The sequence below is a fragment of the Helianthus annuus genome, chromosome 17, assembly GCF_002127325.2.
Source record: "Helianthus annuus cultivar XRQ/B chromosome 17, HanXRQr2.0-SUNRISE, whole genome shotgun sequence".
Taxonomy (NCBI): domain Eukaryota; kingdom Viridiplantae; phylum Streptophyta; class Magnoliopsida; order Asterales; family Asteraceae; genus Helianthus; species Helianthus annuus.
Window position 1 is genome coordinate 192,321,918 of NC_035449.2, and position 17,390 is coordinate 192,339,307.

General features: G+C 36.7%; 1 protein-coding gene across 2 annotated transcripts; it reads right to left on the reverse strand.

Moving 5' to 3' along the window:
* Positions 1-2,280: 2,280 nt before the first annotated feature.
* On the reverse strand, positions 2,281-6,528 carry LOC110915423 (homeobox-leucine zipper protein ATHB-13). Of its 2 annotated transcripts, none has more exons than XM_022160122.2 (3): positions 6,159-6,528; positions 5,097-5,479; positions 2,281-2,782 (listed from the first exon to the last, which is right to left on the reverse strand). In XM_022160122.2, the coding sequence occupies exons 1-3, from the start codon at positions 6,286-6,288 to the stop codon at positions 2,432-2,434; spliced, it is 864 nt and encodes a 287-aa protein (XP_022015814.1). In that variant the 5' UTR covers positions 6,289-6,528; the 3' UTR covers positions 2,281-2,431. The 2 variants fall into 2 exon arrangements, with proteins under 2 accessions (XP_022015814.1, XP_022015813.1); XM_022160121.2 differs by having other exon boundaries at positions 2,281-2,788; positions 6,159-6,521.
* Between the last annotated feature and the right edge of the window lie 10,862 nt (positions 6,529-17,390).

Sequence of the window (17,390 nt, forward strand, 5' to 3'; positions counted from 1 at the left end):
GAAGAAAGTTCTAAACCACTTTAACGAAACGGTCGGCGGAAGTAATCGAACCCACCACCAAGTTCGATTAAAATGGGTGACGATGCAAACAAAAATTAACACATTCAACGGTCTATATCATCAAGCGGTAATTTTTTTATACGGTTTATTTTTTTATACGGTTTATTTTTTTATACGGTTTATTTTTTTATACGAAATATACGGTTTATTTTTTTATATGGTTTATTTTTTTTATACGGTTTATTTTTTTTTATCAAGCGGTAATTTTTTTATACGAAATATAGGATCGTTTACGTCCTAGCGGGAGTGACGACGCATATGTAATGAAACAAGCGTTAAAGGATTACAAAAGCAAAGAAAATATTGAGTTCGCTCATGTTGCGGCTTGGGAGGTTGTTAGAACAAGTCAAAAGTGGTCGCCGGTACCTTTGTTGAATGAAGAAAGCTCCGGTTCGGGTCTAAAAAGAAAGTCTTCGGATTCGGGAAATTATGCCCGAGGATCACCGAATGTCGAAATCTCAAGCGGTTTCACTATTCCCGACATAAACGAGGATCCTTCACCACCACCACCAAGACGACAAACGAGAAAGGAGAAAAAGGACAAAGGGCCGTCTTCAAAAAACGAAGATCCAAGAGATATAACAAGCAAATTCGAAGAGTACAAGGCCATGAAAAAAGAGATAATGGAAATTAAACGTGTACGAGAAGAAAAATATTTGACCTTGGCGGATGAGCAACGAGAGGCGTTGCGACAAACAATGTACGAGAAGGACTTTGAGTGGTATAATCGGCCTACCGACGACCTTCACCCGAAGATGTTGGAAGTCGCACTCGCTAGAAAACGGGAGATCGCAAAAAAATATGGATGGCCTTGTGATTTTTAGTTTTTTTTTTTAAGTTAGATTTTATTAAAAATGTAATGTTTTATTTTTATTTAAGATGTAATGCTTTATTTTTAATTTTTAATTAAAATGTAATGGTTTATTTTTATTTTTAAAAAGTTTATGTTTTTTTTCCATTTTATCTTAAATATAAAAAAAACATAAAATAAAAATAAAGTTTGCCACTCAGCAAGTGTTTAAACCAATGCCAACAATTTTCAGCAAAGTTTAAACACTTTTGCCTAATTGACATGGCACGCTCTGATTGGTCGGTTTTTTGGTTTGCCACTTTAAACTGTTTAACCACTTCTTATACCCTAAATATCTATAGTCATCATCATCATACTCAGTCAATCTCACCAATAGCAAAGCTGAGGCATGATCTGAGGATAGTAAGATTTATTACCTCTACCAAGTAGGAGTAGAGAGACTGCTTCCAATGAGACCCCCGACTCGATAGTAGTTTTGTATCAAGCCTTGGACATGAGGCACATAACACTCGGCAACTGGGACAAAGACCGATTTATACATGTACTCCTTGTCTTTCGGCTATCAACGCCACCACATGATGCATGATTAGTCATCCGCCGCTTTTAACGTTATTTTCACGAAATCAGTAAAATGACGTTAAAATTAGTGAAATTTCACTTTTGCCCCCCGAAGGCCCACACATATATACATTATATAAATATCTATAGTATAAATTGTTATTATGTGTAAAAAGACGTTTTTTTCTGCGGTATATATTGCGTTTTCTATTATTTATTAAACAATCTTTGAATCTTTGATGGCAAGTATTTATGAACTTAAAAAAAACATTTTAAAAATAATAATTTATACAAGGAATTATGACAAGTTTTAATGTGATATTTTTATAAGTATGAAAAGTAAGGGGGTGGAGGAATCTAAAAGAATTTTATTAAGAAACTTTTAGTTAAAAACTTCTGGTAATAATTTACATGTCGATGTATATATAAATTTAACTTCAAAGTTTTTTTTTTTATTTTTTCTTTTCATGTCAAGATTCCGAAATCAAATATATCTTATAAATCAATTAGATATCTGTCAGGTGTCAGAAGTTTGGTTTAGTTTGAAAATTGTGGCTCGATATGCCACTGGTTGTATATATTGTAACAGTATATATACGTTTTTGACCCCCTAGTTTTATTAAAAAAACCGATTATTTATATAGAATTTTTAGGTTCGGTGACTTCCGACCCTCCGATGAAAATTTTCAAACTTCGCCACTGGTAACACTTGATGCTCTTGTACATTAATCTGTCTAGAATCTTACTAGTTCGGTGTTTATAAGAAAACCTTTCTCTTAAATAACATGCAAGCACCATGCAGATTTTTAATTAATTCCCTAAATAGATAATTAAGATAATCAAATCTGGAATTTAAAAACTTAAGTAAAGAATACTCTCTTTTTCTTCTTATAATTTATACATACTTAATTCAAGTACTGAAAACAAGAATTTAAACATAAAGAACATGCAAATCCCAATTAACAAGAATTTTAATAGTCCAAACCAGTTTTTCTTGTCCATTCAGTTGAATTGTGGTTGTTGTTCTAACCATGGCCAAAACCCTGAGTGATCTTCCATGCCAACAAACATATTGCACAAGCTTTCGTCTTTATTGTTAACCGGTTGATCAAGTTTAAGGGCATGAGGATGATTATGATGATGATCATATTCGGGCCGTGATGATGAGTTGTGGAAGATCTGATGATGGTGGTGATGATGTTGTGACGATATCGGGCTATCTGGTACCGGTATTTTTGAAATGTTTAGTTTGATCTCAGAACTGTTTTCACTTTTGTTGCTGCAAGATCCTTCTGTTTCTTTGATGTTGAGGTTGATTGATTCGGTTGGTTCCTTGTTCTTGAGTGCCATTATCTGTAACTTTGCAATCATTTTGAGTAAATTCACAACAGGAACATGTTATTTTTGTGACGGATGGATTTAATTTGTCGCTATATTTATGTTTAAATTGTGTACTCACCGAAGGTAGATTGTGTAAATTAACAAAAAAATGTTGCTATAATAATGTGTACATATTGGGTGAGGTTCAAATGAGAATTCATATATTTCGTGAGACCGTAATTACTAGGTCAAACCAATCAAAATCTATTTTTTACGCTACAACTATTAAAAAGATTACACGTTTAAATTTACATACATTCGTAAATAAAAAAAAAAAAAACTACACATGTGTAAGCTTTTACTATTTACATACGTGTAAAAAAATGTTAAGAGTAATTTAAAGAGAAGTGATGAATTAGTTGGTGAGTAAATTCTTCTCTTAATGTTGTATTTTAATAATAGTATTGAGTGTACAAAAAAAATTGTTTGTTTTTTTAGCAAGCTTTCATGATTGTCACAAGTGTGGAAAATATAAATGTTAAATATTATCAAAGAAAACCCTTAGATCATGTGTAGTGGTTTAGAAAAATAATGCCCCCATCATAGGGCATTATTCGACACGTGGCAAAGTGGCAGTCCAGTCAGCATGAGGCGTTATTGCAAAAGTGGCGTAGTGGGAATAATGCCCAAATAATGTCTCTTCCAATTATTAAACAATTATTTTTGAGATTCAAAAAAAAAAGGAAACTACAAGTGCCCCAAACCCATTGGCTAGTCAACATGGTTGGCCGGATCTTGAGCGTTGTTTTAAAAACGCTAAACAAAACATTTTTCAAAAATAATGCCCCAAAACGCCCCATGTAATGGGTTGGGAGCGTTTTTAGGCGTTTTTTTTCAATTTTTTTTAAAAACCACGTTCCACTACGGGTGGTCTTAGGAAACATGACTTTCTAGAGGGAACCATTGGTAGTCTTTTCATAATCGGACCGCTCCCGCTTTATTGGTTTACCAGTTAGACGGACCAACTTAGTTTCAAAAACCAGATAATATCATAAATAATTTAAAATCTAATTTCTTAGTGTGTGCGTATTCGTAATGTTAACAAAATATAGTCTATAACATTTTGAAAAGAAACAATAAATATATTGTTCAAGATCATAAACTCAAATACTTAATCCGATCGGCAGTGTAGGCTTTCCAGTCCAACCGGCCAGTCCGATTTAGTTACTAAAATAGCGACCAAAAGACTACAACTCTATTCCTAAAAGAACACTCAAATAGTACTATCATACCACAAGATTAGAGAAGACACTTTCACTTTAATAAACACACCTGCATAACAAACCTAAACCGCACAGACAAAGCTGACAGATCCACAAGCATTTCAAGGGATGAAAAGTCAAGAAATACGTGCAATCTTCGCGTTATGCAGACGCGTAAATAATAAAATAATGATCGTACTAAAAAGTGCGTAACTGTATTTCAAGTCCATAATTATTAGGAAATAATAAAATTTACTACCCATAAATGTTCAAAATTAATAAAAAAATAAAAAAAATGTCCATGGCTTGCGAAAGTCCACACCTAAAAGTGTGACATAGAAAAATTTGGAGATCTAACAAGACCTTTATGATTAAGCAATTGTACTTTATAAATTTTGTTTGAGTGTGAATATTTTAATTTGATTTACATAACAATTTTATAATTCTACATTTTAAGTGTGTAAATATGTCACAAAATAATAAATAGAATTGACTATTGCGCTCGTACTTGAGTTCCTAACTCAAGTACGAGCTTAATTTAACGACTTCAAGATTTTCATGGTTATGTTCAGGGTCGACTCAGCTTTTCTAAAGAAGATGGATTCGAAAACTGACATATATTTTTTTTTGCTTTGGATTCTAATTAACATACAAAAATAATTCAAATTCAAAAATTCTTTTACGTTTATCATTAATATTCGAATACAATATTAGAAATTAAATTTACACGTTTAAATTTACATGTATTCGTAAATAAAGAAAATTTACACATGTGTAAGTTTGTCATTTACACATGTGTAATTTGTTGTATTTACACATGCGTAAAAAACTTATTAAGAGTGATTTTGGTAGGAGAGATGAATTATTTATAGAGTAAATTCTTTTTTTAGTGTTGTATTTTAATTATATTGTTAAAAAAATTGATTTTGATTGGTTTTCTCATTCGTTCTCACGGTTCTTTCAATATTTAGCGTTCTCTAACTAACATGTGAGGATATGATAACACAAATTTTACATACGGTTTCTAAAAGACACAAAATCACACATAAACATTCAAATATGAATTGAGTTAATTACGCGATTACCTCGGCATGAAGTTTGTGATTTTGAGATAGAAGGGAATCATTTTGAGCTTTGATAGCTTCAAACTGCTTCTTGAGCACATCATAATCCTTTTCCAATTGCTTGGTTTTCCATCTTGCCCTTCTATTTTGAAACCAAATGGCAACCTGTCTTGGTTGCAGCCCAAGTGCCTTTGCAAGCTGCATTTTCCTCTCTGGATCAAGCTTATTCCCTAAAGCAAAGTTTCTTTCAAGTGTCTTCACTTGTTCCATGTTTAATCTTTTCTTTTTCTCTCCACCAATCAATCCATCATCCGATCCTTCATCATCACCATTGTTGGTTTCTTGATCGCAAACATCCGCGGCATACGGCATTGATCTTTTGTCTAAGAATGAGGCAACTGATCCTGCATATATTGATCCAGATGGTTGGTTATATATATAAAAAAAAAAAATTCAACTTTGTTGATAACCCATGTGTGGTGACATTTTTGGGAACATTTTGTGCCCTAAAACACTTCTTTGAGTTGTACTGTACAACTCAAGAATGGAAAGTATTAAAAACACATTTGTATGGTGATAATGAAAATTTTGTGCCCTAGTGCATCATTTAGTTGTACCGTACATTTCAATCATGCATCAAGTTCAATCAGTATCATGCACTAATATATCAAGATGGTGAAACTATGAAAGGTGAAGTTCTGAACTTTGTCAAAGACCCATTTGGGGGGTGTCATTAGAAACATTTTTGCCCTAGTGCATCATTAAGTTGTACTGTACAACTCATGTATGGATCAGGTTGAAGCTTTTTTTTTTTTTTTTTTTTTGCTTGGTAACAAAATGGAAAAGGATCAAGAATTTTGAAGCACAGACCACTAGTGGTGGTGATCAGAATTCCAAGTTAAAAAGAGTCAACTTTTTATATGGTGGCATCAGAACATTGACCCACTTATGCATCAACAATTGTACAGTACAACTAAACAAATGCATGAGAATCAAGATTCTTCTTATGGCTTTCTTAATTCATATGGTATCATAGCATTAGTAGTTATAAAACTTCATAGATCTATAGAGAGAATATCTTACCATTAAAGTCCTGAGTATTGCTGCAAGGTTGGAGAATTGGAGAAAGAAAATAAGGGGTTTGATGGTCATCTTCATGAGAAGCTTGTAGCATGAAATTGGTTGGGAAGAAGGCCATTCCAGTGCAAGTCATGACCTGCCAAGCTAGATCTAGCTTGCTTTCATGAGTTGACTCAACATATTTGTTCACAAGTAATTCTTCCTTCTGGCTTTACAATTATGCTTTGAGAGAGATCTAAGAGGTGTGTGTTTGTGTGTGTGTGAGAGAGGGGGAGGGAGAAGGAGAGGGAAAGGGAGAGACTATATAATTATATATGCAAATATTTTTCTTGTAGTTGGCATTTAAAGAAAATTATCATAATCAAGTGAGAAGGAAGAGACATTTCCTTTTTTGTTGTGTTGCACAGCTTTGTATACCTTATCACATGTTTTAGGATATTTTTGATCATTTATACCAATGAACTATGTTAACTTGTTTAGTCCTTCCCATTTTTCTAGTTACTTTTTAACTAAAACTATCCAATATTGTTTATAAATATAAGCTAAACCCTCAAATCCTATTTTTATCACCAGTTATTTAATTATAGATAAAAAAATATATGAATATGGTACTTGATATAAAATAGGGTATGCTATACATACGCCACTAACAATCTAATCCACACCGTTTTTAAACGACCATTTGAAGTTTAAGACTTGTGTCATTGTCCTCTGTTTTTACTTTAAACCGGTTGTTTGATGATTCGTCGAACAACTGTTTGAAAGTAAGGGGTTTGTGTCATAGCCCAACCCACCCCATCACTTCTAAACGACCGTTTGAGTTTTTTGTCGAACGACTGTTTGAGTAGCATATGATTAGTCGGCCCTTTATATTATGTGACAAAAACAAGTTCTTAGAAATTTGTTTTCATTAAGCTTTCATATTAAGTTATGGAAATTTCATATATATGAAATAATCTGTGGATGTAATATATAGTTGAACACATGTTTTGATTTATTAAAACTTCATACAAAATATTTATGTTTGATAATGTGAACCTTTTTAAACACCTTACAATTGTGTATTTAATTATCATTTTAGATAAAAGGGGTGCATGCGCGATACTCACTGATACCGCCACTCGATTATTTAAAAACTGTGAGGTAGTTGATATTATAGTTAACTATATGTTTTAAAAAGTTGTACCATGCATTTTAAAAATTTTAATTACTTGAACTCTTAAAATTATGTAAAGTTATCTATCGTACCATTAGAATGGATGAGAAAAAAAAAATCATTAGTCATTTAACCATAATTTTCTATGATTGGAAAAGAAAATGAAAGGTCAAGATCGGCTGTCTCAATCTTTGTGTGTACATATAGGGCAATCATACAAAAGGGTATTACCGTATTAGAAATCATATATATTTGTATTTTTAGGAAGTTGTGCGTATATATATTGTTTTAATGGCAAAACGTTTATATAAATATGAAAATCGGGCCAATAAGGAGTTATAACACCTAAACCAAAGAAGCGTTATGACATTACATCACACATATTAAAATTATGTCATCGCTCCCAATTTATTACATGGAATTTTTGACCTACTTTTAATCCAAAGAGAAAAAAAGTTTTATTTTATATCTTCTACCATTTAGCATAAGACAAACTTTTGTTATTGAGTTCTTTCTCGTTTCTAGCTTTCAAGATCTGCCAAAAGGCAGTTAAAATGATCGGCACCTAAATAAAAGAAGGGTTACGCCACTACATCAAACATATTAAAATTACGCCATCGCTCACAGTTTATTACATGAAATTTTGACCTACATTTAATCCAAAGGAAAAAAGTATTCTTTTATATCTTCTACCGTTCTAGCATCAGACAAACTTTGTTGTTGAATTCTTTCTCGTTTCTAGCCTTCAAAATCTATCAAAAGGCAGCTAAAGTAATACCCTTTAAGAATGAGAAGCACCTCTAGAATAGCTTTACACGTTTCTCCACGTTTTATGTGTAGGTCCCTCGTGGAGGATGAGGTTAAACCTTAACCTTGTTATAATAACACACTAGCGAGTGCGGAATCCAAGCTAGAGTGCAACCGAGTTGAGACAAGTATAAACACAAAACACACAAGGTTCACCAATTAACACCACTTGTATTAATGCGAATGAAGGTTCCGGTTACAAGCACAATGTTTACAAATCAGTATTGCAAACTCTCTAATGTGTGTGTGTGTTCTTGACAGAAAACTCTCTCTATCTCTCGAGTCTATCTTTCTGTCTGTGTGCATATGTCTCTCCAAGTCTTAACTGAAAAGAACACACTGCATGGGTATATATACCCAAACACAGCAGGTCTGACCGAAGGATCCGATAGATGTCACGAAGGATCATCTATCGATGTTAAACATGTCGAAGGATCAGGAATACTGATCGAAAGATCAGCTTTCGATCAGACTTCCATCGAATGATTCACAGTGACCTCGAAGGTTGATCTATCGAGGTCCATCCATCGAAGGTTCAACTTTCGATCTCATCGAAGGATCTCACTATCCTTCGATGAGTCATCCTACGAGCCAGACATGTTACATTCATAAACTAACTGTTTGGCCAAGTCAAACTAGGAGGATAGTTGACTTGGTCAAACTTACAAGACTAACATAGACATCGTTTTACATCGAGACCGAATACAGACAAAGTACAGACACAAGTGCACCAACAAACTCCCCCTTGGCTGTAGCTTTGTCTCGATCTTGATCATCTTTGATCTTCGTGTCTTCAAGTCTCGGATGTCCTTTCGAGTCATCAAAGTCGGAGGTTCTTCAAGGTCTTCAATTCTTGAAAGCAGAAAGTGTATCAACAAACTACCCGTATCATGTAGGAAGTGTGTTGACAAACTCCCCCTTAACATAAGCTCCCCCTTGAGTTATACTCGTGAATGACTTGATCTTCAAAGCTTGAGATCCTTGTGGTGTTGATGATGGCCTGCGGCAACTCGATCATCTTCATCTTTTGAGTGCCTTCATGTCGTGTCTTCATTCCGAAGCTTGTCATCGACCATGTTCTCCTAGCCTTTAGAATCTGCACATGCAAGAAATCTAAACGCGTAATGAGAACAACTGCTTGGAATTGTTAGCATAAACAAATGACACACGAATGACCATGTCACAATCAAACACCGTCCGACAGTTTGAAAGTTTAATAAATTTCTCAATTTTAGATTTAACTTTCAAAACTTGCAAATTTCGACCGTTTATGAAGATTTAGCCAATTCGGTTCTCGTTCAGGTTTCAGGTAACGAAGACTCGAGCTCCAACATCGTACGATCGAAAATAAAGTAGAAATAAAATCTTTTTGGCTTTTACAAAGTTTATATTAAAACAGATTTTAGGTGTGTTTTAATATTTCGAAAGACAACAATTTTAATATCCTTTGAGTGTTATCAAACGACATCACCGCTAATGTCGTGCTGATATGCACCAAACGACGAAACTGTTTAAAATAAAACAATAAAAGTTAAGCAGTAAATAAATATATACAGACATTCTTTTTGCGAGTTTCGAGGGTAAGAGAATCATATCAGTGTACGGTCATGTCAAAACACTCTTGTTGTTCGGTTAGTTAACATTAAAATAAGCATCCTATAACAATTATCGGTATTGTTGTCCACTTAAGCTCAACTTATCAGATGTAATCATGGCGAGGTGATACGTTAAGGTATGATTTATACTTACCGACCAGTGTTCATCCACATCACGACACATTCCCGTATCAAGGTATGCACGAGAGTTCATCTTACCGGTGAGTATACCGATTATCATGTTTGACCGTATAAGCTGTGAGATACTCACTTATTTTGATTTGAAAACAAGCCCTATGTGATATAATCACTTATTGATGAGGAACTTGATTTTCATATGCATGAGGGCACAGGAGCAAGTCCGTGAACAGGTCAGTACTTCCGTACAGCAGAGAGACGAACTTGACTCCCGGATAAATGTGATATTTTATCACTTATTTGTTTGGACATGTGATTGTTTATCACTTATTGAGGTCGAATGCAGTATGTAATATGTACACGTATGTATAGTATCATGGAAGATCTAGACTTGCGTCCCCGTTATTTTTCGGTAAAAGATACAACCATGATACCCAGATGATAAGCAGCATAAAGACCGAATATCTCAGAACCTCGGCAATCTATCAAACGAAATTTCGGTACTAAGACCATATGCCAATGAATGGTTCCCACCTGATCTTCAGTCGATTTAAGTTTATATCACCCTGCACACTTTAAAATGATTGTGAGCCTACCGATACATCTTATATAGAGCTGCTTATCATTTTTCATTTTAAGGTTTAAAGAGGTTTGGATAGACCACTGATGTACTATCATTTTCTCTTTTGCTCGCCAGGAAACTCATTTTTGTTTTTCTATTGTTTTTGTGTTTTTGAAATTTTTCGATGTTTTTGGATTTTCCGATTTTTGGATTTACTCCCCCTAAAATCAATAAACTAAGATAAATTTAAAAGACACAAAGATATTTACAAAAAAAATGATTTTCCGATGTTGGTTTACTCTTGCTTGACCTTAATGCCGTTTACCAACAATAAAAAGTCAAATCTAGATTTGTCAAAAGCTTTGGTAAAAAGGTCGGCACGTTGGTCATCGGTGTGGACCTTAACAACATCGATTAGCCTTTTCTCGAAGCAATCACGTATGAAGTGATATTTGATTTCGATGTGTTTGGTCTTTGAGTGCTGCACAGGATTTCTAGTGATCTGTAGTGCAGCAGAATTATCAACGTAAATAGGAGTAGTTAGGAATTCAAAACCGTAGTCCCGCAATTGTTGTTGGATCCAAAGAACTTGGGAGCAACAACTTGAGGCAGCAATGTATTCAGCTTCGCATGTTGATGTAGCGACGCACGTCTGCTTCTTGCACTGCCATGTGACTAGGCGATTTCCTAAAAACTGACATCCAGCCGTTGTGGATTTGCCGTCGATTTTGCATCCGCCATGATCAGAATCACTGAATGCGATCAAGTCAAAGTTATTATCCCTAGGGTACCATAGACCGGTGTCAGGGTAACCCTTCAAATAACGGAAAATCCTTTTTACAGCTGCAAGATGTGAGGCCTTCGGGTTGACTTGATATCTGGCAAGCAGGCACGTTGGGTACATTATGTCTGGCCTTGATGCTGTGAGGTACATAAGAGATCCGATCATTGCGCGATAGTATGAAGGGCTAACAGCTTCACCCTTCAAGTCTGGAGTAATTCCGTGATTTTGTGGCAGTGGGGTACCAATGGGCGTTGCATCGGACATCTGGAACCGGCTTAAGATGTCACCAACATATTTAGTCTGATGGATGAATATCCCAGACTCAGTTTGTTGCACTTGTAGGCCCAAGAAGAATGTCATTTCCCCCATAGCACTCATCTCGAATTTATCCTGCATAATGCGCTCGAAATTCCTACACAAGACATCATTAGTAGAACCAAAAATAATATCATCAACATATACCTGTACCAGAAGAAGATCTCCATCTTGTTCTTTGATGAAGAGAGTACAATCCATAAGACCTCTTCGAAAACCGTTCTCCAGCAGATAGGTAGATAAGGTTGCATACCAAGCTCGTGGTGCTTGATGAAGACCATAGAGAGCTTTGTTGAGCAACCAAACCCGATCGGGATGGATAGGATCTTCAAAACCTGGAGGCTGTTCGACGTACACCTCTTCTTCAACCACACCATGTAAGAATGCACTTTTGACGTCCATCTGATAAACCTTGAATCCTTTGAATGAGGCATAAGCCAGAAAGATCCGAATGGCTTCCAGACGTGCAACAGGTGCATAGACTTCGTTGTAGTCGATTCCCTCTATCTGTCGAAAACCTTGAACGACTAAACGTGCTTTGTTCCGAATAACCACTCCACGGTCGTCTTTCTTGCATTTGAAAACCCATCGAGTGCCAATTTTCTTGTAATTCTCAGGTTTTTCAACAAGCTTCCAAACACCAAGCTTTTGAAATTGCTGCAATTCTTCCTGCATGGCTTCAACCCAAGCACTGTCTTTCAACGCTTCTTTCCACGATTTTGGTTCTTCTTGTGACACGTAACACGCGAAGGACCAGTCATTCTGAAGACCAGATTCTCTTATAGTTGAATACAAACCAGCATTCCGGTTGTTTCTCAGCTGATTACGCGTCTGCACACCACGATGGACATCTCCTATAATATTCTGCTGGGGGTGGGTATCATGAATCCTCATTTCAGGATTTTCTGACACACGTGCATTGATACCCAAATTGTTAAGATTAAGATCAACAACCAGCTCCACACCAGGAATGTGGGTAGAGGTGGATGCATTCCCTTCAGCAGTGTCTACATTCTGCATATGAGGTGTATCAACAGAGGCACCTTGAACAGGAGCAGCTGGAGCCGAAGATCCTTCAGCTGCATCATGATATTCATCATCTTCAGAAGAATCATTATAATCAGCAGCATCTTCATAAACCTCATTTTGAACCATATTGTTGACAGCCGAAGAAGCTTGTGGGTCAACAACAATAGGTCTAACCAAAGGCGAGACAGCAGCGTTGTCACTTTCCAACAACATCCTAGCCGCTGCTGACTCTTCGTCAAAGGTTGGCAGATTGAAGGAGTCAAATAATCCATCATAATCGAACATCCACGGATCACCCGGAGCCCTAACAGGACTCGTGTACCTTTGAACCCTCACTTCACTCCAAAGCTCAATCTTTTTGGTAGCCAGATTCCAAACACGAAAATTCGGAGTAGCATATCCAAGGAAGAAACCCTCGATAGCTTTAGCTCCAAACTTTCCATCAGGCTCAATCATAGTACATGGAGCACCAAACGGTTCTAGGTAAGAAAGATCCGGTTTCCTTTTCTGAAGGAGTTCGAAGCAAGTCTTGCCATGTCTCTTTACTGTAAGAACTCTGTTTAACGTGTAGCATGCAGCCGATACAACCTCCCCCCAGAATTGAATAGGGAGTTCTGACTCTACTAACATTGTTCTTGCAGTTTCTATAATCGTCCGATTCTTCCTCTCCGCGACACCATTTTGTTGTGGAGTATAACGAGAACTGTACTCATGAAGAATGCCTTTAGAAGTACAGAACTCATCCATAACTTGATTCTTGAATTCGGTTCCATTGTCGCTTCGGATCCTCTTCACTTTCAACGAATAGAGATTCTCCAACATTGTAAGAAGATCCTTGAGGATGCCAGGAGTTTGACTCTTGTGTGCCATGAAGGATACCCAAGAAAATCTAGAATAATCATCAGTAACAACTAGACAATAAGCATCTCCGAATGTTGTCTTGTGCTTCATAGGTCCAAAAAGATCCATATGAAGACGTTCGAGAGGCATGCTGACAGTGTTGATTTTCTTCAAAGGGTGAGACTTCTTTGTTTGCTTCCCTTTTTGGCACGAGACACAGATATCTTGTAAGTGAAAACTTCTCACAGGCACACCATTCACAAGATTACTTTTCACCAAATGGTTCATCTTTCTCAAGTGAATGTGTCCCATTCTTCTGTGCCAAGATATAGACTCCTTTTCCGTGGCTTTTGAGACAAAGTAAGTGACTTGTGCAGATGTTGTAATCGCTTGGCTCATGTCGAGAATATAGAGATCATTAACTCTCGGAGCCGACAAGAGAATCCATTTTTGTGGAATTTTGAATCCAGGTTTCAGCACATAGCAGCCGGCATCATCAAAATGCACAGAGAATTTTTTATCGCAGATTTGCGACACACTGAGAAGATTATGATCAATTTGCTTAACATAATTGATCTTATCGAAGCACACCATACCATTGGAGATACTTCCCTCTCCAGTGATGAATCCGCCTTTGTCTCCCGCAAAAGCAACATACCCTCCTCTAATGTTTCTCACGTCGTATAGGAGCCGTAAGTCGCCAGTCATGTGCCTGGATGCTCCACTATCAACAATCCAGAGGCTGTTAATAGTTCCTCCTAGAACACCCTGCACATGTCATTTAAAAACATCAGTTGAGAATGGGGACCCAAGCCTTAGTGGTCTTGGGTCGTCCCTTAGCATCACGAAACGTGATATCAATCTCTTGATGGTTTTCAAGAACAACTGCTCCCCCTGAATTGTCACCCGCCTTAGGTAACCAAGTTCGTTTTTGCCTACCAGTTTTTGAAGATTCTGGTTTTACAGGTTGTGACACACTTGGTTCCTTTTGAACTGTTTTAACCTCAGATTTTAAAGCTTTTTCAACAGTTTTCATGTTCTTACGTCGTTGTTTAGTTTCTTGTTCTTTTACAGTTCGTTTATCATGTTTAGGTGAAACTGACCGACGTTGAGGATGAACTGTTTCAGGTGGAGCTTTCTCAACAAATTTATTCTTTGGAGCATTTGGGCAGTTTTTGATGATGTGCCCAATTTCTCCACATTTAAAACATGTTCTCCTTTCAACAAATTTAGGAGAACTTGATTGACCACAAGATGTCGAACTCGTGGAACCCGAGGTACTAGCCTTTTCATCACACCCATTTGTGCGTTGAGTGTAATTGTTATCACTGTTACGTTTTAAGATTGTGACTTGTTTTACAAAATCAGTGTTAGATTTTTTCTCAAAAGTTTCAATCTTATCAGTACCCTTGGATGACACGAACTTGGCATCTTTTGCTTTCTTTTGAAATCGAGCTCCTTTTGATTCAGACTTCATCTGAGAGACTTTATGCTTTTGAGCTCGTTTGACTGGTTGTTTACCATTAGAAGCACTAGGTTGTTGAGTGGTTGAAGATTTTTGATTACTAAATTGTTTTCCAATCTCAGCCTTAGGAATTGGATCACATTGTGTTACAACAATTCCCGGAAGTGTTTTTCCCAAAAATTTGTTTGTGTTGTCTTCAAAGACTTTGTCAATCAAAGATTGATTTACATTTTTAATTGGGAAAACGTGATCTGAGTAGATTTTATTATCTCCAACCAATGTATACAATACATTACTGCTTTTAACAGTAGACACACATGTCTTATCAACTTTGACAGAATCAATCACTTGGTTCTTAACAGATGAGACATCAGGAGTATCAGGATCACAAAGAATGTGATTCTCTCGTGGAATAACTACTCCTTTCATCTTGTTAAGTGATTTATTCTGATCATTTACATCCACTTCTGATTCATCATCCGATGTCTCATAGTCCTCGATAATTGGAGGACTTTGCTTCATGAATGATGAAGTTTCTTGTTGCTTAGAGGATGTGTTTGAAGAATTGTCCGGTTTGAACCCTAGGCCAGTAGCAAATTCCTCAACATCAAGTGGCACACTGGGTTCATACCGAGGCATTTCCTCCTCATCAGGCATCTTGGTATAATTATTCATCAAAGGGGGCGGACATTTCTTATACCCTATGCCTTTCTGATTTCCCTTCGGTTGTTGAACATCGATGATGTGATCAAGCACAAATTGGGAGTTAGAATAACTCTCCAATTTTTGTTTGATCGCATCATGCTCGCATTGGGCTATGGCTAATTGCTTCTTAGTTTCTTCCACAATGTTAATGTATTCGTTTATACTTACTTGCTTGTGGTAAACTACTTTGTTCACTTCGGACACATTTTTCTTTAATGTTTCAATTACTGATTTAAAATCTTTTTCGTTCCGAGTTAAAGCCATATTTGCCTCTTTGCATTTGGAAAGTTCAATAACAAAATTCTGATTATGACTATGAAGCTTTTCTAGTTCAAGCTTCATTTCAGCACATGATTCACAAACACTAGGAGCAGGAGGTTCAGAATTTACCTGACTCGAAGAGGATGACACATTTGTCATAAAAGCAGTTTGAAAAGAAAAAGATCCGTCTTCAGAAAAGAACTTTTCCATTTCCCTGGATGTAGTAGCAGCCTTCTTGATCAGAATTGATTTCTGACATATGAGATCATCAGCTTCATTCAATAAATCCTCAACACCAGAACCTGCTTCCTCTTTCACATCAGACTCTGATTGATTATCCCCAGAAACAGAGCCTTCTTCATCAGAACTTCCAGAATAACCAGAACTGTCATCACTCTCAGAGGACTCTTCTTTATGAACATGCTTGATGATCTTTGCATAACAAGCCGTTCCACCTCCTTGATCACCTTCACCAAACTGCACTGACCAGTCACATCCCTCATCAGCTTGAACAGCCAACGCCCGATTGGGATTTGAAGTTCCAGACTGGCCCTGATTGTTATTAACTGCCACCATCCTCCTTTCACGGTTTTCTTGCTGGGCATTCACATTTGTAGTACTCGTCTGGTTTCTGAAAGGGTTGTGATTGCCTTGTTTTGTTGGTCGAGTGCACTCTCGTTTGAAGTGCCCTTTATTACCACAATTGAAGCATGTAACGGCGTTGATATCAAACCCATACTTCGTATCTTTCTTTCCTTCCAACGAAGTTCTTCCAGTTCGAGCCATGAAATCTTTTGCCCTTCTAACTGCACTAGCAAAAGCCCATTTGATGTCCATCAACTCCATTTCTTCCTTGTCGATCTGTTGATAATCTTCATGGGTCATGTTGATGTTTCCAAGCTGACCTGCTACCAAACCACAGTAAGCACTGACCATTGTATTGATAATTTCCATATGTTCCTTAGCAACTTCAATGCTGAGATGTGAAAGGTTTGAATTATCGACTCGGATTGTGTTAGGGTTTTGAGGTTGAGGATTGTTTGTATAATGAGCCTGCTGTTGTTTTTGTGGTGGTTGTACTTGTGGCTGTGTTGGGACGGGAATGTAAGACCTTGGATCAAAAGCCGGAGCAGCAGTTGATTGAGGAAACGGAAGAGAACTTGTGTTGGACACAAATGCAGTTTGCAGTTTAGGTTGCTGAGCTGCAGCGGATCTTGCCAAAACATCGAAGCCTGGAAGGTACATTTCTGTATTCTGAGGAGCGGGAGCTCGCTTTGCCTTCCTGATTTCTTCATCATTTTTATGTTCCAGCTTCTGAATGAACTCATAGATGTTAACCGTGTCTAGAGTTCCAGTATGCTTCAATAACTCAATAAAAGAACTCCATTTTGGAGGTAAAGCGTCAGCAAACCTATTCACCATGTCTTGTTGAGTAGATACAACCCCATAAGCACACATTTCACTAATCAGATGATAGAACCGTGTTGTCATATCATTTAGAGTTTCGTTTTCAAAAATTGAAACGATTCAAACTCTTTCTTCAACAAATCATGACGAGACTTTCGAGTAGCTGCATTG

What these genes read in the sequence shown, in the direction of transcription:
- LOC110915423 (XM_022160121.2), bottom strand. Translation starts at nt 6,288, where the DNA reads ATGACTTGCACTGGAATGGCCTTCTTCCCAACCAATTTCATGCTACAA. An exon ending in CAATACTCAGGACTTTAATG is followed by an intron (nt 5,480 to 6,158) that starts GTAAGATATTCT and finishes CAATATATGCAG; the next exon opens with GATCAGTTGCCTCATTCTTA. An exon ending in ATCACAAACTTCATGCCGAG is followed by an intron (nt 2,789 to 5,096) that starts GTAATCGCGTAA and finishes ATGATTGCAAAG; the next exon opens with TTACAGATAATGGCACTCAA.